Genomic DNA, 27945 nt, shown 5'->3' with positions numbered 1-27945 from the left:
GCTGTATTGTGAAGTCTGTACTTCTGAGTGATGATTTCTGTGTGGAAGATGTGTGTGAACCATTTTAATTCTGTTTCTGCTTGGAAACTGCTTGAAGTCCAGTTCCAAAGATATGTTGGTATGAAATCTTTAGATTATTTGTTTTTTTGCCCCTGCAGAGGAAGAAGGCCTTCCAGTGTTGGAACATTTTAGTTCCTTACATTGTAGGACTAGGAGCATCATTTATATTGGAAAGCACTTTGTATATTTTTTTCAGTGATAAATAAAAAATTTAACTTTAGCTGCTATTTATTCTTCTCTTTTAGCACCTATGAATTCAGCCATTAATTTAACAAGTTTTTGAACAGTGTGCTCACAAGGACAGCCACTGAGGCAGTACCTGTGCAGCTATGCGAACAAGATCTCATTCCAGAGCCAGCATCGTGATCCCAGTGTTGTAATAGCTGCAGCCTCTTTTGAAATCTTCCAGTTGCACATGCCTTAGTACAGCGCTGAGAAGATTTTTAAATAGATTCGTCAAAACTTGTAAAGACAAAGTGGCAGCTCAAATAATAGCCTGCTATATGCAGTTTCATTGTATCTGTCTTTATTAGATAAGGAATGTGGAATTTTGCCTTGTTATTGGTTATGTCATACATCTCAGGTAATTCGTCCTAGCTTAGGATGTACGGCATACAGGAAAAATGCTTTCATGGAGGAAATGCAGAAACTTGATGACCATGTCTAGAAAATCACCTCAGCGTTGTTACTGGTTTTGAGATTGAGGATCTAACTAGTTAGTCTAGTTATAAAGATTCAAACATTTTTAGTATGAAAAGGAATTTTATTCACCTTGTTAATTCTGCATTGAAATAATTTCCCCTTAGTCCTGGTCAAAGCCGCCCATCGATGGTCTCGTGGATGAACACTCCAAGCACTAACCCAGCTGCCACAAACACTGCACCATCTGCTTTCTCCTTCCCTAATCCTGCCACTGGGAGTGACAGAGCAGTGGAAAGGTACGATGTGCTCTTCAATGTTTGCTGGTTATTTAATTGCTTCCTTTTTTCTGTATGTTTTCTTTTTTTTTTTTTTTTTTTTTTCAAATGGCTAATTTATGTCTTCCACAGTAAATAAGTGGTTATCTCAAATCAGGAAATGCAGCCTTTGCAATTTCTAGAAAATAAAATAATGGACTATTTTGTCTTATTTTTCCTTTAAACACCTTCTAGTAGAAGGCACCTAGATTGAGCCAGTGGCTTGTTGGTCAATGCAAACAGACTTTGATGGGTCGATTGATTAGATCCCTCTCTACTGCAATGATTCTTTAGCTTACTATAGTGCTTATAATGTCTTTTAAAATACAGATCTGTTTTTTCCCTAACCACCCATGTCAAATTTAAGTTTCTCATCCTAGCCTTCTTGACTTTGAAGTACTTTCTCGTATCTTTATGTTTATGTGTGTTTTCATTCTTTTCTTTCACTCTTTTGGCCTGGTTTTTTTCCTGTCCTGTTTTTCCTTCCTTCCCTGTTGTCCATCTTTTGAAGAGTTTTCACTTCTTCCTTCGAAGGTCTTAGCTTTATTCCTACAAGTTCAATAATATTTGCTTTTCAAAATAAAGTAGCTGTTTATATTTATAAATTCTTTCCAACACTTTGTAACAAAATTCCATTTTTTCTCACTGTTGACATTCTGTACCAGAACTGCATTGTCTATTTGACTCTAAGTTTCTTGGGGCAGGGAAAATCTTTCCCAGTGTTTTATGTTGTTGTTGCCAGGGCTCAACAAAAGATGAGTTATTGGTGTGGGTGCTTTGTCTAAACAAAGCATAGGGCAGCAGCAAACTGTCAGTTTTGCAAAGGCGTGATTAAATAAGATGGGCCAAAAATACTTACATATTCGAAGTTTTCTCCTATGGTACTTGGAGAAATGAGTATTTTGGAGAAATTCATATTAATGGTTAATTAATGAGCATCCTAATAACACCTCTAAAAGACTGTGTGAAGTTTTATAAACCTTATTATGTTGAGGACAAAATAGCATGCTCAGTGGTCTAGCAATGTATTGTAAAAAAGTAAAAATAAAGTAAGTTCAGTAAAGATTTCTGTACAGTGTTAGTGAAAAAGCTGAATTGCAAAGACCATGAAGAAACATTTTGGAAGGTGTAATGATTAGTCTATAAATTAAGTATAGTGTGCTTTGCCTACTATTGATTTTACTGCTGATTAGCACTTGGCAATATTTTAGCTCTAGTCGAAAGTCACGTTTAGCTATCATAAAAATAAGTGCATAAAACTGGAAGTATGATATTCAGAAATGCCAGCAGTAAGCTGTAAAGCTTCAGCTTTGGCATTTGTGTGTATGAATTAGAAGCCTGTGATGATGCATGTGAGACTGAGTTTAAAGTTTTAGTCATCTAATGAGAATGGAGAGAGAATGGTTGAAAAAGGGGGGTGTTGTCATTAATAGCCAAAAGTAACTGTATTTCTTAATTCCATTTTTCAGTGTTGCCCACCGAAAAGCAAGAGCAGTTTATCCATGCGAAGCAGAACATAGCTCTGAATTATCATTTCAGATAGGAGCAATTTTTGAAGATGGTAAGTACTTATTGAGTGAATATAAAGCAATGAAAAACAAACTGACAAAACTGTTTAAATGGCTTTGGATAAAAATACAAGCATAACTGCTGTTCTGCCCATGTTGATGATGGCAAACAGGGACGTAGAAGACTTCTGGTACATAGAAGCTGCTTTAATGTAAATTAAAGCAGTATGAGGTAATGCGTTTGTTTCAGGTAAGCAGACTCTTTCAGTTGGTTTAATATTTCAGCAGTGTTTAAATGTGTGTTGCAGTAGGAAAAAAAAAGTTGCTCAGCAATAGAGAAATAGACATCTTGGCCTATGAAACTGTGTTTTTTCAATGTGGACTATCTTTGTAAGATACCATATGGGCTTTCATTTAAAGAAAAAAAATCCACTTAAGGATTTTCAAGCAGGTAAATCAGGTGATCATTGTGGAGAATAGGGAATGTTTAGTCTTCTAATCAAGGGATGCCTTAACATATGTTTGTACTAGTAGAAAGAATAAATTCGCAGAATGAAGGCCTATGTTTAAAAATTTCTGTGGAGGGAAACATAGTATTGCATATGAACATCCAGAAAGTGATTCCTGAGCTCAAGACTGTGTCGAAATTCCTCAGTTAGCTTCCATAGCTCTACTCTCCAGCGTCTGCACAGGGGCTTTGAACTGACAAGGAATGGTTTTAGTTTTAAAACCTTATGCCAGTGACTACTGTAATACAAATTCTGAAGATACAGAAGAAGATATTGGAGCTTAGTTTCTTCATACTGCTGCAGAAGAAAGAGATAGTATGGAATGGATCAACAGGGCCTGGACAAATTCAGCAATTCTTGTTACTGGAATGCAATTTAATAATAATTCTAAGCAGAAATTAATTCATAGCAGGAGCAGTGTAAGACTGTTGTTTGTTACAAGGCCTTGATAAGTTGCATTTGTACTGAAAAACAAAAGACTTTTAAGTTCAGCCAAATCCTCATCCAAGTTTTGTGCAGACTGAGGGTTTCAAAGTGATCTGTGAATTGCGTTCTTAAGATCCTTGTGAATACTGAGACTAGTATTTTAGCCTTTCAGCCTGTCTAGAGGCAGAGGGGGGTGCAGTAAGGGGCATACTTGCCTCTAAAGAATCTGGAAATTCTGCAGTGATGCCTGTTTTCTTCTCATCCATTGCCAGCTTGCTACTAGGTCCGAAATCTGGTATGTTCTTTCCAGAGGTTAAGTGGTATTTAATTCTGCATGACCAAACAGACTTTGGGTATGCACTGCCCAGTTGTTCAGATACCACATGTGAGAATCTTTGTTTGGATATCCAATAAGGAGGAGTAGCCCAAATTCCCAGTTTACATCCAGCAAGAAAAAGAGAAAAGTATACAGTCAGAAACAGCTGGAAAAAATCAACCTGCAGGCATTAAAAGGCTAACTAAATGCATCCTGTTAACTCTGTTAGTACTGGATCAAAAGTGTGTATGTGAAATTTCTCTTCCTACCCTACAACCCCAACAGAATGATTCTATTTTTTCTAACAAGCTGAAACAAATGAACAAAGCTCAGCAGAATCTTCTTTTTTCAGTATTCATAACAACAACAAAATGGCACAAACCTAGACATCTCCTTCCCCGTCTTTGTGAAGTGTAATTTAAAGCAGACAGACCATAAGGACATTCCTGTCCTCTGTCTTCTCCCAAATAAATAAATAGTAAGTCTAGTCCAGAGTTGACTTTTTTTTTTTTTTCAGTATAAGGTGGTCTGAGGTCCCCACGAGGTTCCTCCCTGCCCACTTTACAAAATCATACTTGGTGTTTCCTATTAGATAACTGCCTTGCAGGCAGATCACGTCTGAATCAAGTTAGGTGGGAAATCTTTTAAAAATGAATTAGCTAAGTGATTGCTCTTTTTAAAGTCTCTTACAGCAGTTATTTTAATTTAAGTTTTTTAAAACATGACTGATAGGGATCTTCAGTAGACGTAAAATTTGTGTACAGGAAAAAAATCTGGTGCATAGAGGAAAAGATCTGGTGTGTAAAAGGCATTTCTAATGGAGGACACTAAGGGTTGTACACCTGTTGTGTTGGCATTGGAGAAAACAGTCTTGCAAGAAGCAGTTGCTTCTATATCATGTGTTTGTGTGACAGCAATGTTGAGATTCTTTTTTGTGTAAAGAGATTGCTAGACGTTATGGCAAAACTACCATGTTTTTGGAACCTCAGTACAGCTTTTCAACTATAGTCAGATTGTCCAAGAACAAGTACTGAATTTGACTCTCTGGCAGCGTGTGGAGAGATGTTTCAACTCTAGTTTTCCACATCATCTTTACAAATAAGGTTGGAAGCTCAGGAAAAGGGTACATGGACTGCATTTTAAAATCCTAATTGTAGATATCCAATGGGGAAGATCATGTTTCCTTAAATACATTTATTTTGATTTATTCCGCTGCTTCCTGCTGATTTTAGAGGTGATGTCCTTGCCCCACAGCGCTTTCAGTGTACGGTGGGTTGTGGATTGGCAGACAAAAGAAGGAGAGCCTGCAAGTAATAAGGCAGTAATTGGACATACGTAATAACTAAATATTCATTCCATAACAATTTGTAATAGGTTATTATGGATAGGCTCTGTCACTATGAAAAGGTATTCCCATTAAAAGTGCAAACCAGTCTCCATATTTGAAACCACTGAAATGCCTTCACATGGGCCTTTTCTTTTTGCATTAGACACCCTTGTGTCTATGCTAGAATCAAATTCCAGTGAATCAATTCAGGTTCTTCAGTTACTCAATTTAAATTCCCATATGCCCTAATAAAGCCCCCAAATGAAGAATTAAAGTAATAATACATCAATTCTGCAGCTCTACCAATAACCTTAACTATCAAAGTGACAACGCATCAATCAAGTTGACATACAGCTAGTATCAACCATTAAAGTAACTGTTAAATTAATGTCTACTAAAAAGTGCTGCTTCCATTAGTGAAGATTTTATCCCTCTCTCCTTTCTCCACCCTGCCTGTCTCACTTCTCTAATCCTGTCTCTTTCATCTCTTACTGTTTGTATGTTGAGTTTTTTCCTTTCTCTTCACTCTGTTCTGCTTTGTTTCTTGCACTTTTTCACTTCCTTTTCCCATTCTTCTGCTTTGTCTCTCTTGGTCTGTGGATGTTGATTGCAGTAGTTCTCTTTCATCTGTTGTTATCCTGGATGAATCTTTCTGGCTGCTTTAGCCTGAGACAGGATAATGGCATTTAGTGAGGTACAGTCTTGTGCCTGTCATAGCTGCTAAATGTAATATTGGTGCAAGTAGGGAAGAGTTTAACCTTTACTCCTGTCTCCATTTCCTTTATCAAAGTGGGGGAAAAATACTGGTTTTGCAGGCTGACGAGGGTAGATTTACTAATATTTTAAATTGAGCTTTACTTCACCTCGTAGGAATTCGTATAGAATCCGAACATTTGCATATTCAGGTGTTTTCTTTATTGCATGCACATTGTGCTAACCCAAATCTCAGTCTTGTTATTAAAGTGCCACAGAACATAAATGCAAAGGCACCGTTCGGTAAGAAAAAAAAAAGAAAAAAAACTTTTATATTTAATTGAATTGTGTAAGAAAATGAATAATGTAATCTGAACAATATCCACTGTTTTTTTTCCCCCTCAATCTTCAACTCAATTTACCTTAGGCTGTGCCAATATCTTTATTTCCCAGTTGCTACAGTCTATATTACTGACAGCACATAACACTATAATTCAGGTGGTTAGAGGCAAAGCTTGAAGACTTTGCAACCGGAAAAGGGCACATATGGGAAGAAGTGGAGTACGATCTGAGACTGAGAGACATACGCCAGTCGTACGCATATTTACATTTGGTTGAAGCAGTTATTCCCAATAATCATGAAAAGAATAATCAGACTGCCTGGCATTGAAACTTTGCCAGCCTTGCAGCCAAGTGTTATTTCTGGTTCTTAAAAGAGACTGCTTAGAAATGGGAATTTCACTAGGGAGAAGTGTTTTAGATAGGGTAAGTGCTGTTTACACAACAAAATTCCTTGTCAGTATCGCTAGCAGTTCTACAGTGAGGTTTCCTGAAAACTTATCAAGATAGCTCTCATCAAAGCTTTTCACAATTTTTAAAATAACATTTTAGGGGAGAGAGAATGTGGGGAAAACCAAGAACGTTTTCTGTTACAGTAATTTTTCTTAACAAAGGTGGGACACCCATCATCCCTATCAAGTGCAATAGGAACACAAAATCAATGTTCACACAGCCATTGTTATCCCCCTCTATCTTTCCCACTGTACCTAAGTGCCACCCTTAGTTAATCTGCCTGGTTTTGACTCCAAGGCATACTCTTCTCTTTTATTCATGCGGTGGCTTCTGGGCTTTCTTTGTGGTATTGACAAATGAAGGATTTACATCAAAGAAAAGTACTACTCCCAAAGTACTATATTGCACTGTATGTGCAAATAATTATTTTGTTGAAGTAAAAATGAGAATAAAGCTACTTCTTTGTACTCCTTTCATCTGTGGATTTCAAAGCACTTAGGAGCATTCATGTGCATTAACTATCTCCATTTTACGCCCAGAGAAACTGAGTGTTCAGGCTGTGGACAGATGTTCACCTTTTCAGATCCCTCCATACCACTGAGAGATAAGTCACCTCGAACTACTGCTGAAAGTTAAAACTGCAGCTTCACCAGTAAAATGTACCAGAATAAGTACTGCCAAATTCCTGCTGACTTTGCTAGAAGTTTTGAAAAGCCACTGAAGGCAGTTTGACCTTTTACAGACTGACTTTGCCTGATACAGAGAAGGGAAGAGTTCCTCCTGCCAACAGTGTTGTGGAAGAAGTGGTCCCTGGAAGAGAAATGTTAATGGAAAGCTGAGTGTTGAAATGGAAGGTGTTTAAACAGATGTGTATTACCTCACATTTGGTGCGTGTGCAGGACTGTCAGAGATGCTCAGCTGACAGATGGGATGGGATTCAGCTCACAACTAAGATCCCAAGTCTCAGGTCTTTAATTTAATTTCCTGGTGAAAAAATGGCCAAGAGGATTGAGTTCTATAGAAATGTATTTTGGTGTTGCAGTGGTTTTAGCAGTGAGATTTCTGTTGCCTACAAGATGTAGCTTGTGGAGTCATTATGTTTTTGGTAAAGTAGTCCATCAGAAAGGGAGGCCCTCTTGTGCCAGGCACCATGCTTGTTAGATTTCCTTCCCCTTTTTCTCTTCCTTCCAAAACAGCTAGTTTCTACAAAGGAAACAGGTTTTGCAGTCCCTGATTCAGTCCAGCTGAAGTTAGTGGCACCTAGGCATTTCTGTTGTGGAAATGAGTCTCGGTTTCTTTTGTTTTGGGGACCCAGGAAACTTCTGAGTTGCCAAAGCAGAACAGTGTTTGCTATAGGGAACTCTGTCAGCACTGTGTCTCTGGGAAGAGGTGCTTACAAATGTTATATATTCACAGTTAGATAATCGAACATGGGCAATATTGAAGCTATTTCCTACGGAGAATACAGAAAAGGAAGAAGGAATGCTGCAAATGCCAAGCTAATCTTTGTGTTTCTTGACGAGATGAAATCAGAGAAGCTTTACTTAGAGATCATTGCAAGTTGAAAGTCTGTTGATTTTGTCTCCCTGTGTTTGGGGTAATTGCTGGGTAGCACTTGCAGTCACACTAATAGACATCCTACTGGTGTACAGTTTGCTTCCACTAGAGCGAGACTGGGCTGCTCAAATGGCCTTGCAGCAGGTATTGAGGAAGCTGTCATCTTCAGATGACTGAAGTCTGCCGCTACTTCCACTGTTCTGAGCTTTGATGGTTGTTCTTTGATTGCTTTTGTTGTGCAGTCTTATGCCCTCGTCAAACCTTGCTGTGCCATATGTAATTGTCAGCTCTCTGCTCCCTATCTCCTACACTACAAGTGTTTTCCCTTCCCTTCCTTTCCTTTTCTTTCCTTGTCTCTAGCCAGCATATGACTTAGTCCTGTAGGATGCTTGGTCGAATAATGAGTTGCAGTTTTAAGGCCAAATGTGTAGTTTCTGAAGCAAGGTATTTTCAAATAAGGCAAGCCTGAGAAAGTGCTAAGAACTGTAATCATTGTTGATTGAGAAGAAATGACAGAAAGGGGGCACTAAGGAACGTCTTCTCTTGAGCAGGCTATTTTTCAGAAATAGCCTGTGTCCTCCACTTAAGAGGAGCTGTGTGTGATAGTAGAATGCATTTTGTCTGGTAAGGTTTTATTTTAAATGAATGTTGTTGTACACTATACCTTAGAATTGATTAACAAAGAAAAACAGGATCATTGGAATTTAAAGTAGCTTTACATTTGGGCAGCTTCCCCATTAGCACGTTTTGTCCACAGAAGAAGTCAACGATGTACGTGGGTATATTAATGCGCAAGGTGATTTGAAAGGAGGCACAAGTCTTACCCAACATGACGATTGCTGCAGCTGCTGAATATTAAGAATTACTTTGTGCTGCATTTTTTTAAAAAGGCTTTTCTCTAGAAATGGTGATATGAGGTGTAATCTGCATGGTAGTCCTTTCGTCTGTCTTCACTGAGTGTATGAGAAACTTGTACTAAGAAAGTAGTGAGGCCCTGAGCTGTGTGTAAAGTCAAGTGTAGCGTTTAGTTTTCCAAGCAGAGAGCTCAGCTCTACCATCCATGTCTGGCCTTCTAGGGTGACAGTGGGATTTGTCACTCAAGCCCAATTACTCGGCCATCATGCCGACTATCTGAATGTGCTGCAGTATGCGGAGTTCACTATTGAATTATCAAATTCGCTTAGAAAATACTTCTGAAATTTGCTGCTGTGTCAAGCTAAGTGATTCCCTATAGTTTGACCATTTTCTCCTCTGGGTGAATTTTAGGGCCCGGTCCAGTGTGATCTCCTCAGACGAGGGCTACCCTTGGTTTTAACAGGCTTTTGGTTTATAGACACTAACACGCCAGTAATGTTTATCCTCTCGTTAATGTGAGTTGGCTCAAGCATATTTTGGGTTGAGCTCCAGAGGACAAGCAGAAATTAGTTACAGTTCTTTTGGTTGATTTTCTTTCTAATCTGCCATTTTCGGGAGTTTCTTTCCTGTAACACAGATGTGCTCTGCAGGCAAGGGATACTTCGGGGAGAGGCTGGGCTGCCACTGGAGCTGCTGGCATATTTGCTCGCTAGGGTGGAATTAGAGCCGCTGTGGTTGAGCTTCTGGAGGGAGGTTTGTGGTGGTGTCAGCACTGCAGCTCTAAATGCGTGTGTACTCCGTAATCATGGAATAAAAATGACAAAGGGGGAGGAGGGCCTGCTAATTACTAATAGTAATGTAAGTTACTGTAAGTTACAGTGTGCACAGAGATCCTAAAAGGTAATTTTCAATGTGCTTTTTCCTTGGGAATCTTTCTATCAAGCACTTTCATTATAAATATATGCTCAGACTTTCGTTTGCTATCATTTGATAGCAGTTTTCTTTTCTGAATGTTTAAGTCCCTTGCAGAGATAGCTGTTGTTTAAGCTGTGTTTTCTGAGCACAGCTTCTAGCTTCACAGCCTGACAGTAACAGGACGCAGGGAAAAACTAGGGGAAAATATCTTTTAGGTGGTCAAATTTCAAAACTTCTAATGCTTTTGAAAGTGAGACTTAACTTTCAAGTGTTGCTCTCTTTTAACTGTTACTTCCCTGATTTCTAAAAGGCTACAAATATCTTTTGCCAATGTGTTAATGTGTTTTAAATAAAGCACTGACATGGCTGGCAGCATATTGCAGCATTTGTCTGATCATTTCCCTAAACAATGTCTGTCTCAGAAGCACTGTGAGGATAAATTAATATGGTAGAGAACATCGTAGGTCACTAAAGGTGTGGGATCTTACAATTGCATAGGTAAGTAGATAACTGTACTGTGTTCTTATAAGAAATTTGATAGGGGGATTTGAGAACTTTTTAGTCTATTTTAAAAAGAAAAAGAAAGTGGTTTATGCTTCTTTTTTATCTTCCTGTCAAATGATGTCAGAAATACGTAGGAAGCCAGACTTGGGTCTGTTGCTCACAGAAGTACTTCTAGGGCATTTAGAGACTGAGCTGTAACTTTTCCTATTTACATTCATGGATTTTGTTGCACTAACGTTAGTATTGGCAGTGGCAGATACTTAGGATGGCAATAAGAGGCAAGGCTTATCTTGCTGTTTCAAGCCTTCCCTTCATGTTTGGTGAATAGCATGATGTGTTTGCATTTCAGAGAGACAATATAACCAGAAGAATGCTTTAGATTTTGTTCATTGGTCTTTTCCAATAGAAGCCCTACTCAGTGAAGAAATGATACTTGAAGTTAGATCTGACTCTTTCCTGTGGCTCAGAGCTTCCAGATTCACCACTTCTGCCCAAGACAGATTTTTGGTCTTGCATTGCTTCCAGCTTCAGAAATTGTTTCCAACTGTTTGATAGGAGTTATTTCTCCCCCAAAGCTTCTAGATTTTCTGTTTTATAAACCTGTCCTTTCTAAGTTCCAGTAGCTAATTGTTTCCTTAATGTAATCTCCTGCACCCAAAATCAGAAGATTGTACAAGTATTTAAGTTAACCATCCTCATCATCTTTCCTAGCCAGATTGTCAACCTGGTGATTGCAAGAGACTGGATGTTTTTATGGATGCATTGCATGATGTCATGGAGCTAAACCTGAAAGTACTAATCCAAGCATAAAAAGATACAGTAATTTTTTTCCTTTTCTTTTACAGTGCAATTTTCCAGAGAACCAGGATGGCTAGAAGGCACTCTAAATGGCAAGAGAGGACTTATTCCACAAAATTATGTTCAGTTTTTATAGCTTTATGCATTGAACGCCAAGAAGGTGTACATGGTATCCATGGATTTTTGTTATAGTCACTTCTCTCTACTTTTGTGACTGTTTTTAATCAATGAAGAGCCTGATTATGGGTTGAAGATCATAATCTGTATAAAGACATTAAGTGTTGCCAAATATGAATTAGAAACAAAAGATTCTGTAAGGGTTGGAATGGGTGGGGACAGGACAGTTGGATGGAGGGATAATTTAATTTTTTAATGTTTTTTTTTTCAATTGTAAAGAACCATAGTATGTTTGTTTGCAAGATAACTAGCATTTTAAGTCAAATATCTGGTTGATCTGTAACTCAGCTATCAGTTGAAGATGATTTTTAAAAACTTAGTGTCCTGGAGATTATGCGTCTATATCCAGCCTTTTTAACTGAATGTTATTTGAGATTGGAAAACACTGTTGGATAAAAAAGCTATTGTGCTGACACTTAAATTATATTTCAAAGTGGAATAGACAATATGGAACAGACATATTGGTAAGTAAAATGATAGGTATCAAGACATGACATTTTTCAGATGTCTTCAAAGAATACATTCATTTATGTTATGTGTGTGACTTCATTTATTGTATAAAGGTAAGACACAAGAACCTTTATTACAGGCTCCTATATGTCATGTTCCTTTGCTACTCAAAAATATCACTGTAAATGAAATAAAATGTCATTTGCTATTTGACCTAAGTCATTCCTTAGTTGGAGAATATTTTACTCTGTTTCTGTAAGTTATGACATGAAATAATTATTGGCAGCTCTTTGCAGCCAGTCACAAACAGGCTCTAAAATGGATTGGGTACTTTCGTCACTCAGAATAGGCAACTGCAAGCCCAAGCCAAAAGGAAAAGTGAATCTCTGGCTGTGATCCTTGTGCATCCTGGAGGCATCGTGCATTTTATCTGTTGTCTGTCTGTCTGGCTCCTCCTTGAGCTTCCCTTTCTTCCTCCCCCGTAATTGTAGATTGTAAGGTCTTAATGAGACTTCACAGTATCAGTCCTCAAGTAGCTGCCTCGGAATTTGTAGAACTATCTGAGTAGTAAGAGAGTTATCTGTGATTATAGAAAAAGCTTCCAGAAATCTTGTGGTGGATAAATCTGTGCCCTGTGATAAAAATGCTACGTGCAGTTTGTCATTAATCTTTGTATTTTACTCTCCTTCAACTAAGACCCTCTGGGAGGCAGAGGAGTGGATGCAGGAAAATCTGATAGGGTGGCATGTTAGTACAGGCTCAGATATTTGTTAGATTGGACTCCATGGATTTTGAGTCATTTACAGCAGATATTCACTTCACTTGCAAGTTTTTCTAACTAATGTGATTAGTAAATCAGTTAATGGCTAATGCTGCCTTAAGGTTGGGGTGTTTTTTTTCCCCTTAAGATTTAACTTCATACCATTATTTTGTTCCTCTGCCCAGACTGTATAGACCGTTGGAGTATGCAAAAATCATTTCCAGATGGAGCAATGGTGGGCCAAGTCAGTACTGCTCTCCAGCACTAAACCTCATAGCTTGGAGGAGTTTCATTTTGTGAATTCTCCTTGTATGCGAGCAGTGACTCTGTGCCATAGGCAATTCTTGTCTTGGCACAGTGGCTGAGTGACCCAAGCACGGAAGATGACTTCTGTAAAGGAGATCCAGTTTTATAATTTGCTTCTTGACACAGTATTAAGGAAATAGTTACAGCAATACATGCAGCAAGAGATTGCAGGTTTCCTTGCTCAGATTTGTTCACATGGCAAAGTGCTGTTTTGGCTGGTTATCATGTCGCCTGGGACTTGCATGAACTCATTTGTGACCTTAACAGAGTCATTCTGAAAGCAGGATGTTGTCTGTGTGGCCAAATTCAGTTTTCATTGCTACTAGTTAAAAATGTTTGACAGAACAGGGAGAGTGTAAATCCTCATTATTAGCCTAGTAGGTGTGGCAGCTAGGTATGCTGGCTCATCAGCTAGTGAAGCAGTGATAACTTAAAGCTTAGAGGCTTTATAAGTCACTTCCATTTGTTTTGCTGCTGTTTTAAACGTGCAGTGCATGCTAGCTCTTGTTCTGGTTGCTGTCTTCCAAAATACTCAATGTATTTCTCAGCTCTAGTTCTGTTTTACTGCATTTTTTTTTCTTTTAACTGAGGTGGTTAAAAAAGGCAGATATATAGAGAAGGAATAAAAGACATGCTCAGTGTCTCTTCAGTCCAGCCCTGTGACCCTATTTGCCTTTAGGTGAGATGTTTTGAGATTCCTGTTACTTCTGGAGCTACGCAGAACCCGAAGAAGGAAACTTCTCTACTGAGAAACGATACACTGAGCAAAGGTAAATACTATTTCAAACTTTCTCACATCCCAGACTTTGTCCGAAAGCAGTGGTGTGTGCTGAGCCAGATCTGATCTGGCTTTCAGGTTAACCACACTGCCTCTTAGGAATTTAGCTGTGGTCACTGCTACCCAGCATACGGTTTTGCACTTTGCCCGGGTCATACCAAGTCTGAGTACAGATTTGTGCAGCTGAGTAGCCATGGCACATCTCAGGCATCCTTCTCACTGTTGAATAGCTCTGCAAATGGTGCCCTTGCACTGACTATTTGGAAGTAGAGATTAAAGGATGCTAAGAAATAAAATTCATATTAAGAAAATCAGGCCCCTTTTACAGTCCTTTGAGATGGTTTTCTTTCCTGAACATGGGCTTTAGGGCATGCCTCTTGTCTTTCTTTTTCATGGTCTGGCAGATGTGGGAAGAACAGAGTTAACTTGAAGCAGGATGGAGGACAGGAAATCAGCTGTGGAGAAAGCCAGCTGAAGGGCTTTTCTCTTTTAGCCTGGCAGCAGGAGTGGTCATGCTCAGTGATTCTGGGCTGTCCCTGTCCTCCCGCAGGGAACTGCTCTCGTGTCACAACTGTGGGTACAGTTTCAGCTTAATCCGTGGGCAGGGTTCCTCTGCCCTTGCTATGCACTGGTTGCTGTGAGTAGGGGCATGTAGGGCTCAGTTTTCAAAAGCTGAGACTCCCTGTAGCAAATGCCTGGTGCAGGCTGCAAATCAAAGAGGGTGATTTAGGAGTAAACTGTTTTGTACATTTTATGCAAAGTAATGTTTTCTTTGTGGGATGTTTCTCTGTGGGAACAGAGATTGTACCCCTCTGCCTGGGGATTAAGGTCTAATGTGTGTTTGCCGAATAATTAATGAAAAAGCTGAGCCTCCAGCCTAGTTGGGATGAGTAGGAATTCGCAGTGTGTGTTACTCACTGGACAGCACTCAGCTCTGCTCCTTGGCCGGGCAGCATTTTCACTTCGCTGTTCTCCCTGGGGTTTTCAGACTGCTGAATGTTGTTAGTCAATGTCCTCCCTGGTCTTCATGGCAGGTTTCCTTCTGATGCCCAGCCTTTCATTGGAATTGAAAGAAGAATCTCAGGACTCATTTATCTGGCCTGTAATGAAGATAGGTGTTTCTGCTACATTGCTTATAGCTCTAGTTAGCTGAGCCTCTGTAATTGCATCATAGAAAAGACCTGGGGAGAATTTTGCCTTTCTCAGTGCTCTGTTCCTTCATGTCTTCTCTTAACCCATTTCACCATTCTTACCTGGTTTGCAATTTCATGAGAAAATTCCATCCACTGCTGACAGAGGGCTTGTGTGGTCTGTAAATGCACCAGAGCTAAATACGTTTAAGTGGAAATCTTCGCTGGAGTTTCACCTATTGGGCTGACTGTGCCTCAGGCATCGTTTTCTATGTGAGAATTCAGCATCGTGCCGTCATCTGCACTTCCAGTAACCACAGGTAAGCACCAAATAAAACTTCATCCTATTGACATTACATTTAAAGCGTTAACACCTTACAGTATCTGGCATGTTTTACCTAACAAAAATATTTGAAATGAAAGGGTATTTTTCACTACTTTCTATCTTATTATTAATATTGTACGCAACATAGACTCCCATTCTCTGCAGGTACCTGAGAGAAAGCAGTGTCCCAGCTTGAGGTCAGAATGTAAGTTTAAGTAACTTTTCTTTTTAAGTAGTGATAGCATTTTATATTTCTAGAACAGCATATGACAGATACATCTGCTTCTAAACATATGGGAAATTTTTCTTAACTGCTGATCCTCTGCTATTCTTTCCTGGTGACGATTCAGCAAACAGAAGGCAGGTGCAAGGATTTTTGACAATAAAAGGTTTGTGTAATGTGCTATTAAAAAAAAAATGCAATTAAATGGTGGTCTTGCACCACGACTTAGTTTCATGCAGAAGTTTGCAGTAGATATTTAAGGGAGTGCCCAAAACGAACCAGCATAGCAAGAGTTTTATTTCCCTTTCTAACTTTCTTAATGTAATTGGAAGAGACCTGACTCTTGAGAAGGCAATTTGATTTATTAACTTGAGAAACCTTGTAACATAGTCAATCCGTATTTCCAGGGAAGAAATTCTACCTCTGGTCAGTAGGTAGAGCAGCTCTGGGTTACCTCAAGCCAAATTTGTCTGGTTAGTGAAGGCTGCTGGTTTTGTTTCTTTGAGCAGGATGTGGTTTTTGCATGTAACGGTGTCACCACTTCATCATTTGGAAATCACAAGTACCCAGATTAAATGAACCAAACTCCTCAAGGTTGGGCATTTCTTACTATACACTGCGAGCTGCTGCTGTCTGGCTGAAGCCATTGTATGTGCATTATAGTCCAAATTACTAGAGCTTGATAACAACAAATTGCTAGATGTCTGAAGATGTTATATTGCATTGTTAGTTACTTTTTGTTGTTTAATATTGTTTCCAAGCGCGCAGAAGCTTGTTTCTAAGGATATCACTGCACCAGCAGCTATCTGAGATTAAAATGCAAGAAATACTTGCAATCAAACCAGTTTAATTCATGTATATTTGTACAATTTGTATAAAAAAAAAAGAAAAAGAAAAATAGGTACTTGCAGACATTAACATAAAGACCAAACAATATTTTCTATTTATTTAAAAAGCTTTAAACATACAGAAGCAAACCCCTAATTATAAATGCATCATTATGCATAGATTTTACTGTTTACACCATACTGCTGGCTGCTTTTATTTTTTCATCCAGGAATCTATTTAAACTCCAAGAATTCTTAAACATTCCTCTGAGCTTCCTGGCCTCAGAACTGCTGTCTATCTTATCGAGTCATTGACCTCCAGCTGAAAACATTGCTCTAAAAAAAGAAAAAGTCAAATCTTTAATAAACAATTAAAAGTGCATTAACTGTAGAATTGTTTAATTTCATAAATGTTTAAACAAGTCAGTGAAAAACACCACCCTGTGAATTAGCTTTTTGCATTATTGATTGTAAAGTATCGTTTTAATAAGATTTTGCTATTGCAAACTTTAGTCTTTCTATTTTATTTTATGCAACTTGTCAGTCGCATGGTGTGTAGTATTCCTGAAATACCCACTGCAGTACATTAACACTATTTTACATTTTTAACTGTGTATACAATGCTCTTGCTGTATATCCCCGTTCGTTCTTACAACAAAATAATTTAGCTCAATGAACAGAAGCCCACTTTTAAAAGATGTTTTCGTTTGTCTTTTATTTTGCAGGAGACAAATGCCTATTTCATTCTAAACAAATTCAAAATAATGTAACTTCCTGGTAGCTAAAAACTGAAGGTTTTTTTGCTGTACACAGGTTTAGATTAAAAAAAAAAGTGATGGCTATTCTGCTTAAGTGTCCTTGATAAGAGAATACTGCCTCTTACAACATCTATATCCAATTGTATCTATTACTTCAATGATCTCTAGCAAAAAATAATAATCAATGAATGGTTTCATAAACAACAGGTGATTAAAGTAAAGGATTTATTATAATCTGCTTACAGTTGTTTGCAAAGACAGACATACGTTTTTGCATAAAGATATAAATTGCTTTTTAAAACTAATTTAGTGTGTTTAATTATATGAAGTTTCTGTGAATTATGAATTGTACCAAACCAAGATTAAAAGTAATAAGGTACAAAAATAGGAGCAAACAGACAACAATTTGGACTGGGACAGGCATTTAACAGTGAAGTGTTGAATATGGCTTTGCTATTTTATTCAAGCAAAGTTACTCTGAGACAGAAAAGGAGGCAGTAACTTTGTTAATATAAAAAGCTGCTGCAGACTGTATTCACCCAGAACCTGGCTTTGAAGTTTTTCTATTTTAGACTTTTTTTAAAAAAAAAATAAATGAAAAGATGGATGTATGACTGTTTCTTTACTGTAAACAACCAGTCTGCATGCTGTGTGTCTCACATTGGAAGTTTGGCTTTCATATTGCTGTGCAGGTCAGTATTTAAAGATCTGCCTATGAATTAGACTTCCAAAATGCAAATAATATATGTATGTATATATTTATATATAAAAAACCTCTCTGAATACAGTCTTTACAGATTACCCATTGCATAAGGCAGGTGTCATTTAAAAAGACAAGTAGCACTGACTGTCTTCAGTGCACCTCAAAATTTGGAATCAGAAAGGGTGTATAATTCCTATTAGACCACCATTGGAAAGAAATGCTACATTCTGACCGGTCAGGGGACGAATTATAGCTCAAAAACATCAGTGTCACCCAGAGAGAACGCTATAGATTAGGACTCTGAAAAACTATTCTATTGAAATTAGCATATGGTAGCAACAGTTGAGCCTCAGAAAAGTTCACCTGTCCTCTATTCTACTCCAAAATTTCATATTTGCTTATAAATTGTGAAATAGTGAAAAATCACCTCAAAAAGTTTTTCTTTGCAGTCTTATTCTAGAGAAAACGTTTTTGAGACAAAATCAGACCAACTGAGTTGAACTTGTAGTGTGAATATCTTTCTTTCGTGTGTTCTGATTATTACAAAAATTCATACAAAATTAAATATGCTTGGAGTTTTTTCACTAGAAATTCTACTCAGCTAATCTGCCCGTATCAGTACCTTACCATCCCTCTCACCAGTACAAGTCTGTTCGATGTACTTACTGTAATGATCTGCATGTTCCTTTCATCATAATCAGAAATCATTCTCCCCAATCTGAAATAATAATCTGACCTTTTAAGATGTTTTACGTATCCAGTACTCAAAGGAAAACAAAAAAACAATTTGGGAAACCGTAATAAAAAAAGAAAAATCATTCAATGTCTTATTCACCTCTTCCCCTGAGAGAGAAAGGGAGTAGAGGGCAAGAACTTACTGTATCATTAAGCTGGCAAAAGCTTTGGAGAGACTGTAATTTGTCTTGTTAAATGAAACCTTCGTAAAGTGGCAAACACAACAAGTGTAGTTTCCTACAGAAATATGAAGCACGATTTCTAAGATGTGCTCGTCACGTATACTTGCAAGCGAGACAAAAGGGAGAAAAAATATAGAGGAAAATAGAAAGGCTTAAATACAACTGAAAAGGTTAAGTGTGGTTATTTACAACAGATATTGTAAGATGGTAAATTAGATATGATGCTAAAAAAGGCACAGCTTTCCCTTTCTTAAATACACTGTAAACGGTTCATTATGCATGCAGAACATTTCACTTTACAAAAAAATTACCTTGTTTGTTTAGACAAAGATAGTACTTAAATAGTCTCCAGCAAAATAGAGTTCTTTCAAAAATACTTTCCCATTCATCCTATTAACCATTAAAGATTTTTTTTTGTCTCATTTACAAAAGTTCCTTACACCTTATTTCAGGTCCTTCACAATTTATACATACAGCAATGTACAGTACAGCAAAAGACTGCAAAAAATTATTTGTAAAGCCAGCACAATAGATACTATAAATTGATACCAGGGCATTTGTTTTCGCATCTTATCCTTCTTAATTAAATAGTAAATGGACACTTAACACAGTGTATATCATCTATGAGGGGATAACATGGGATAACAAATGCCACAGGTGGGGATAACAGAGTATTCCACACCAAATGTTCTGTTATTACTTTACACATTAGGGTTTTGTGTGTGTGTGTGTGTATATATGTGTGTATATATATAGTTTTTGTTTGTTTTTATTTTTTTTACAAGAAAAGAATATTAATGCCCCATATTGACTTTACGTTTTATGTGCAAACCAAGGGTAAGCTTTAAAAAGTTCTCATTAGTTCTTGAACCCTTTTAAAACAAGCAAACAATACCAGAAACTACATGGCATATTTAAAACTCCATCTGTTAAAATATCAAAATCAAAGAGTTATTGACTAGATATGGCTTTTCATCCAGAGGAACAGGAACATTTTCTAAATGCTTTAGGGTTATGGGGTAATTTCCAAACATCTAGGTCTTGCCAAATCCAAGTCAACTGTTTTTCATTCCCCAAACCCTTCGTATGATTTTAGACTATTCAGAGACTGCTGAACAAGTGTAAATAGCATGTTTAAAATATGGTTTCTTGGGTCCTTCATGGGTGTGGAATAACACAGGGAAACTTAAGGCAAAGTTCTTCCATTTAAGACATATTCTATCACTTCCTGTGAAAGTACAGGGGCTTGGCATTCCCAGATTCCACCTTTGGTAGCTGGTCACTGATGATTTCCACCAGCATGGCTGGAAACTCTACTTTCAGTGCCTGAGACTCTCGGAAGGTGTAGAAACAGAATTCCAGTAAGTCACTGACAAGCTGAAATACAGAAAGAAACAATACTTAGGAAGAATGCAGATAACTTTGCAGGCAAACAATAGCTTATTGATAATGACGGATTATCACCAGGAAATGGTACCTTATTCTGACTGGGTAGTCCGTTTCCAAACAAAAAAACAAAAGGCAAACAAAAATATTCAACTCCCAAAGTGCTACGGCATTGCTTAAAAATCAGCTAACATGGAGAAACCCAGATACCTCCACAGATCTGATTTTTCACCATTATTACACTTTGCATTTCACTAAACAGCAACTGGCCACTGTGTAAACTATTGGTACTCAATGTCTATGAAAAGAAAGCCTTCTGCCCACAGGGAAAAGATCAACCATAAACTGTTGTATCTTTCTTACATTTCAGCTGAATACACGTACATTAAGTCAAATTATTTGGTTAACTTCAGAGCACTTTCCAAGGGCCACAACTTAAAAACTGCCAGAGCAGCTGAACGAAACAAATGCCATGTCACACCAAGGCCTTCCAGGCTTTATAGCATCACAGTCCCTATGAGAGTGTTCATCTGATAAAACATTTCTATTCATATATAAATACATTTTAAATACATACACACTATACCTTTTTTTTCCTGCTTACTTCTCATTAAACTAGAGAGGCAATATTTAGGGAGGTGGTAGGTTTTTTTTTTTCAGAAATAAAGTTCTCCATTTTTGGTAGCAGCACACTTTCTCTCAGTAAATTAAGCATAATATTGAGAATTGGAAAGATAAGATAAACATTTCTAAGGAGTCCTTCAATGACAGAGAAGGAAACTTTTTTCCTATAATACTTCAAGTACTGAGTTACTACTGTAGGACCACCAGCAGAACAAAGCTGTACCTTACGCTTAGCAGCAGCAGCCCTTCTGCTTACCCTGGGCAGCAGAGATTTTCACACATGAAACCATACCATAGTTGTCCCAAATGGCAACAGACAGCTGTTCGTAATCCTAATAAAGATGGTCTCCAAGAGTAACAGGAATGCAAGTTAAAACACTAAATAGCATACAGATAGCATCAGCTTTTTAGTGTGGGGGAAAAAAACAACAATGTATGTCTTAAAAGCACCAATATAGTCTGGCTTCTACCTCATCTCCAGTTTTATTCTTCCCATTTGTCAGTTCCAGGTCTTTGTTTTGGTCTATACCTTATGGGAAATTTAACCACACCACATGAATCAAAGTTAATTTTTACTTTTCATTGTGTGTTGTTTTTTTCTGTCTGCCTCCACACGAAATTGCAAACTGATGTTTGAAAAGTCAAAAATGATGCAGTGCCTTCTGTCTTTACAAAGGATTTACACCATTTCTGCTTATGTAGTTTATCAAATACAAGTTTGTTGTTTCAATTCTGAACATGTAGAGTTGTACTCTGCAGTAAAGCCCCAGTTAAAGATGCAGCAAATAAAAGTGTACCTCAGCAAGGCTGAAAAAGAAATAAAAATATACAGGCAACAACAGACTACCTTCCTGTAGCTCCATACCTTACTCCTTAGTTTCAGGACTTTCACAGCTGTTCTGGCAAACATATAATCAGTTTATGAACACCACCAAGAAAGTGCTGGGACCACTCAAACACACAACCTTCTGCTATTGAGCACTACAAGAGTCTGTTTGCTATTGCGTAGTTCATTCCTGATGATCTGGCATGTCATGAGGCAATGCTAGTTAATTAAAACAGATGCATGCTAAATGAGCAGCATAGACATTATTTGGTTTTCAAGGAAAAATGCTGATGTTCAAGGGTTTAGCTTTAGCCATTACAAGTTTTTTTCTTGCCTATACTGTATGCAGAAAATAGGCCAAACACACACAAAAACAAAGTGAAGGAAACTCTTGGTATACAGCCACTGTATCTCCTGCCTGTGTCCTCAAACACCAGCACCCAGGCAAACCAAGCCTCACATCCCACAGCCTTGACCATGACTTGAACACAAGCACTTCATTCACATCACTGAACCTAAGAGAGGGGCTGGGGTCATCGCTGTCCCACTGCCAACCAGCTGTGCTGTGCCGATGGCTCACCTTCTGTCAGTTTAAGCTAATTCCTGCACCACACCAATTTGTGAAGATTTTTTTGTGATGCCTCTGAATGCAGTGGGATGGGTATCACAGAAAAGCCTACTTAGAAACTATTAATTCTGCCCTTCATACCTAGCTTTTAGCTGTAGTAAATTAAGTATACATGAATGGCTGGGGGGGTATGTGGAATAAAGGCAAACTGAAAAATAATAACATCAAGAGAGCATAATCTGTTCTAAACAATAAACAAGGTAGCTGTCCAGCGGGGAGCACAGAGGATATGATCACAGTTATCATAATCATAGCACATCATTGTCACCAGAGAGGGGAGGAAAGGTTAAATTACCCAGCAATGAGGACAAAAATCTATAACTCCCTATCATGTAATAATTTTTTTTGAGCCTCAAGAATAATATATTCTCTATCTAGTTAGTCCTCTAAAATTTTTGGTCCTCTATTTCCTTTCTTATGCAAAGTTATCAACTTTAACATATGTAATAATAATCAACCACAACAAAAGAAAACAGCAATAAGAACTCCGAGTTGAAGCATCTGTACCACGTGTAACAAGGACCACTGGACTCTGGTTAGAACAACTGCAGCTGTGTGGTTTGGGGGTCTAGCAGTAGGGGTGTTTTTTTTTTTTTTTAAAAAAAAAGCCAACAACAACAAAAGGAATTGATATGAGAGAATCATATAAGTAAAAATAAATACTGCAAGAGAATCAGGGGCATATAATAATATAATACGGAAAGGTCAGCTAGAGAAGGCTGCAGAAGTAGTAACTGAAGGAAGGGAGTAGCACGGCTGAGAACCAAGCAGCAAGCAGTGCTCTCTTCTGCATGCGTGTTCGCATGTGTTTTTAAATATTGCCAGCAGTCTTGATATGAAGATGCACTGAAGGGATGAAAAATTCAGGTTCCATAGGCAACATCAGTTTTGAAATTTCAGTAGCTACCTCTGCAGCATTCATCTGGTACTATATTGTAACAGTTAATGTGCTTTATAACAGGTAAATAAGTTAGCTAGTCTTTTGCTTTAAAACAGAAGCTCCCTCTTCTGTAAGGAACTGAAAAGTTTGCTTTCTTTTCCAAGATGTAAGCTCTGTCAGCGTGGTGACAGTGACTGATACACGAGAGGTTACAAGTGGTCTCTAAATTAGAAAGATACGCAAGCTGTCTGGCACCTCTACATTTGGCTTACGATTTTTCTAGCTCAAATATACTGCTGATTTTTCTTCTACAAAGCACTGTAAAATCCTGGTGTTCTGCAGGCTCCCGCCTGCCTTTTACCAAACCATTTTCACCCTCTGCTTCTGGAAGCTTGTGCAAGAAATGCTGACACCACCTCTACGACAGCAGCCCGAACGGCACCACTACAATTCAGCAGTGTGAACGAGAGCACCGCTGTTTTCACAACTGTTGTGAGTGACCAGAAACTTGCCTAATTTCACAGTCTTTGATTATTCCAGTTAGCGAAGCACGTTTTTAAGAGTTACAGCCTTAGCAGAGAGCAGTCAGTGCAGTTAAGACCACAACTAGAGTAACTCCCATTTCTTCAGGACGCAACCGGGACATTGCTCTTACCGCTTTGGTGTGTGGCTGTTCAACTCTCTGCGGAGACAGCAAGAACGCGCGGCAAGCCTCCCTCCCTCCGCACGTGGGGCAGTCGGGGCAGCGCCTGGGGCAGCAGCTCTCGGGTGCCAGGCACCTCCAAGGACAGAGCCCCCACCACTGCTGCGCTAAGTGAGCTGGGCTGCAGGGGTGCGGACACGTGGCTGGGAATTGGTACGTCCCCATCCCTGTCACCCCGACTGCTCCAAGGCAGGACAGCTCGCTTCCAGGCACGTGGATCAGCTGCTGGCTACAGTCCTTCACCGCTTCACTCACTAACTGTTCCTCGTCCTGCCATCACTGCCCTACAGAGAGGGTGCTGCACTTCTACCAGATCTGCTGCAGCCTTGAAAAGGTTTTTCTGAGAGTTTTACTTAATCAAGTCTTTGCGTTTGTGTGCTGTATTAAATGCCTCTGAGAAACAGGAGTGTTAATCAAACTTCATTTTCTGTTACTAGGGTGGGGTTTCCATAAAATTAACTTTTTCCACCCATACTCTTCTTCGTAATTAGAAAAATGAATCTGTTAATGAAGTCCCTGAAGTTAATACAGTTACAGTGACCTTTGAGCACTTGCAGAATTTTTACAGCAAAAAAGAATCGATTTGAGTTTGGCAATCTCACCATGCCCTCGTACTTCCAGAAGTGGTAAGAACGGTCTCATTTGCAAGGGTGCCCATTTCTGCGCTAAGTTTTCTGACTTCAGGATCTCTCCCAGTCTCTGAGCATGGTATGAAAGTCCACAGCACTTCCCTATCAGGAGCGTCTTTGCATTGAAGCCTACTGATACAGCAGTTAAGACAGCAGTAGGGTAACGACACAGTGCTGAGTAGTTTTTCCTGTTATTAGCTGCAGCTATTACTGACAAAACCCCAGCATTCTCCTACCAAAATGACACTCCAAAGACTTCCCAAAGAGGAAAACTTCCCACACAGTGCAGGGGGAAGGTGAGGCAAGTCCAAGGAAGCAAGCCTCTGCATCCAGCTATGCAGTGCGTTTGCCTCATGCCAGCAAAGAATAAAGGGAGGATAAAATGCACATGGATTAGGCACTAAAAGTATCTAACCAGAGCAGACCAGAATCCTGTTCTGCCTGGACAGCTGCATTTATCTCATTTAGGAACTGTACTCTTTTTTTTTCCTTTTTTTTTTTTTTTCCCCCCATAAACATCCACACAGAAACCACAGCACTTGCAGGTAGTCTAGCACTTGACAGCTGGACATGACATGGAGGAACCAGAGCTGAACTCAGGTTGCATAGCTGGAGGATGTGTGCAAACCCACAATATCATACACCACATGTCCCGAGCCCGTGGCCAGGGCAAATTGTGGGCCAAGTCTCCCTTGTTCTGTTGGGAACTGGGGGCTCTGCCCTCCAACCAACACCTAGTACCACAAAGGAGAAGAGACCCAACCACAAGAAGCAGAGCAAGACGACCCTGAGAGCAGCCCACTGTTTCCATTAAGGATCTGGGAACGAATCTGTCACTTAACAGACGCTTATTAGCTACAACACGCGCACTCTTACATCGCTGCTGGTTTTGCAGTGGCCACACAAGGGACTGGAGATCAGCTCCTGCCTCTCAGTAAGCAGAGAAATGCCGATGCGCAGACTTTAGGAGCTGGAACTGAACAGCTCATCAGCAGCAGGGGACAGCTTTGGCAAGTCAGGAGCAAAAGTGCACCCAAAGGTGCTGGCAACAGCTGAGGGGCTCATCTGTGGCTCCGTATTTGCGGGATCGAGCACCTGCAGAGGCACATTTGCATCCACCACAGCGTGCCTTGCAAACCTGCCCCTTGAGGAGCTGCGCCCTTCTTCCCACTGTCAGCTTTCTCAGCGAGTGTAATCCTGGCTCTCTCAGTCTACGGAAAGATCCACCTCAGCTATAAAGTATTCCCTTCAGGAACCATAAAAAATTAATTATTCAGCAGCATGAGCCTTAAAGAATTTATTTTTGTTTGGCAGAAAATATCAACAAGCAAATGACAGTGCAGTGCTGCGCCTTGCCAAGACAAGGGGAAGGTTCACATTAGGGTTTAATGTCATGGCATCGAAACAAAAGCCCTCTTAACTCAAAGTCTGTTTAGTATCAGCCAGATTGAAACCAAACTCAGCTTTTGTTCTGCAAACCGCCTAACCATACACTAAACTCTCTATATGAAATGAGGCTTGCCATGCAAGATACAACCCTTCCTGCCAAAGCCAACAGGAGATGCTGAGGAGGATCCAAATGAAGTTTTTGATACCATGTGCAGTACATCTGTTTCTAATGTTCCTGCATGCCATTCGTCTGATCACATAATGCAGTTCACCTACGACCAAGCCCTGCACGCATACCCCTCACTGAAATGTCCACAGCCCTCATGGGCACACAAGTGAAACCTTTCTGTTCTGGGTAGAGATGGGCCGTCCCCACTACACAGCAGCTCTCAACACCTAACGTTGCTTCGTGGAATGATGAAAGTGGGCCAGCCATGTCAGAAGAAACACAAGCCCTACACAAAGGAAAGAGGTTGATGGTGCTATTGCCCACAGCACTCCCAGACCCTACCCACGCCGTGTCCGTCCACGAAAGCATGGCTGAGCCATAGCACGATAGCAAGTAAATGGCAACAGCCTCACCTCCGTCATCTCGCGCTGAGGGAGGGGAAGGGCACACCGTGCGACCCGGCCAACGCTATCAGCTGGCACTGGCTGTGTCAGCAGCCACTGCTTGCACACAGCGCCACGCAGACACACGGTGATGCTGGGCACGCCGCAGCCTGCAGACATGCTCCTAGGGCTGAGCGTGGGCACACGCATGTGTGTGAGACCACGGTTGTCTCATCTGCTTGGGATGGATTTCCATCTCTTGCTACTTCAGTTTTGCTTTTGGCGCCTCGAGGCTCTATGGATCATTAGGTAAAGCTGCTGATCTTTTCCAATACTTCAGTGCCTACCTGGCCTTCTTGAAAATTTCTTTTTTCCTCACCTCAGCACTTTCTCACCTGCACATATGTTCGCTATGTGGATGAACGATTTAGAGCACAGAGCGATATAAAGCCATCTTTTTTTTTTCCCTTTTTTTTTTCTTTCTTCCTCATGTTATATAAGCCAAGAAGCCTGTAAGCCGATATTCCCATGTGATTCATTTCATGAAGCCCTCAGAAAGTCTATCTAAAAATAAGGTCGATAGAAGGAAGCGTGAAGGTGCAAAGAAGTAGTATTCCTTTATTGTCGGCTGCCTCGCTCAGGTAAAGTGAACTCCACAATGGCGAGATGCTGCCCTGCTCTGCTCTGCTGAAAAAGCTGGAGGCAGCGGGAGGACTGAATAAGCATGAACTGTGCACAAGTCCCTTCGGGCGTCTGCTGTAAATGCCAATGCTGTAGTTACAGCTGCATATAAACACGGGACTTCAGCTCCAGTTAGAATGCTCAGCACCAAATATATTCTGATTCTCTAAAATTATAATGGAGTAAGTTAAAAATACACAGGTGACGGCTGAAAAAGCATTCCTCCTATATGAAGGGACTGAGCAGAAAATTTGCATTTACATGGACAGAACGGAGAAATCCTGCACTACCTGGCAGTGGGGGGAGAGGAGCAATTCTCACTTCTCATTAATGTTATCACCTCTCTAAATGTATTCCGATGGATTTCAAACACCGAGAAGCGAAAAATCAGTTTTAGAGAGGAAAAATAAACAAGTGTCTTTGTTGAACATCTCAAATAACACCTCTGAAAGAAAGCACTGTTGTGTAGACAACTGGTCTTTTTAAAGGAGAATGCTGACAGTACGACTTTCTTTACAAAGTCCTTTGTAATAGAGCGCTCTATTAAAACAAAAGTAACACAAAAATAGCTTAATTAAAGATTAAACAAAACACAAGAGCAATCTGAAGGAGCTTCTCCTCTGGCTAGTTCAGTTTCCAGTGGTTAATGCTGTGTTTTGGAAAATGTTTGTAGGACACTGTGGCATTCCCAGCCAGCGTGATTCTACCAGCCCGTCACCTTCACCACACAAACACATCCACCTAAAACCAAATCCTAGACACTACCTATTCTCAAGAGGGTTAGAAAACCACCTAAATGCAGGGGTTTGTTAACTGCCCTGAGGTTCAGATGTGAACATCTTGCAAATGATTTTATCACCCATCCCCTTTCTTTCCACTGAAACACTACAACTTCCTTTGCTGGCACAGAGCAAGTGAAACCCGATCTCCGAAGAATGAGCTGTTACTGCAGTACTAATAATACTCTCCCTGCCTCCCACCAAGATTTTCAATGTTTTAATGAGCAACAGAACAATATTTGAAAAATAATTCCATATGTACATTCTGTAAACAGACCTCGGGCTCTTATACAGATTT

The 27945-nt window shown here is 39.5% G+C and overlaps 2 protein-coding genes across 7 annotated transcripts in view; one reads left to right on the top strand and one right to left on the bottom strand.

The window, feature by feature from the left end:
- ARHGAP10 (Rho GTPase activating protein 10) overlaps positions 1–12065 on the top strand; it is a 144170-nt gene extending 132105 nt beyond the window's left edge. For all 3 annotated transcript variants that reach the window (XM_083833629.1, XM_083833630.1, XM_083833631.1), the window contains exons 21-23: positions 867–998; positions 2486–2577; positions 11264–12065. In XM_083833629.1, coding sequence (XP_083689755.1) covers positions 867–998; positions 2486–2577; positions 11264–11352 — 313 coding nt within the window. In that variant the 3' untranslated portion in view covers positions 11353–12065. The remainder of the gene's footprint in view (positions 1–866; positions 999–2485; positions 2578–11263) is intronic.
- A 4224-nt stretch (positions 12066–16289) lies between these two features.
- NR3C2 (nuclear receptor subfamily 3 group C member 2) overlaps positions 16290–27945 on the bottom strand; it is a 203338-nt gene continuing 191682 nt past the window's right edge. For 2 of the 4 annotated variants that reach the window (XM_083833622.1, XM_083833621.1), the window contains exon 9: positions 16290–19947. In XM_083833622.1, coding sequence (XP_083689748.1) covers positions 19792–19947 — 156 coding nt within the window. In that variant the 3' untranslated portion in view covers positions 16290–19791. The remainder of the gene's footprint in view (positions 19948–27945) is intronic. The other 2 variants (XM_083833624.1, XM_083833623.1) reach the window with 2 other exon arrangements.

This window comes from Anser anser (assembly GCF_964211835.1).
Source record: "Anser anser genome assembly, chromosome: 4".
Taxonomy (NCBI): Eukaryota; Metazoa; Chordata; class Aves; order Anseriformes; family Anatidae; genus Anser; species Anser anser.
The sequence above is the reverse complement of the archived record's forward strand: the minus strand, read 5'-3'. Positions and strand labels throughout refer to the sequence as shown.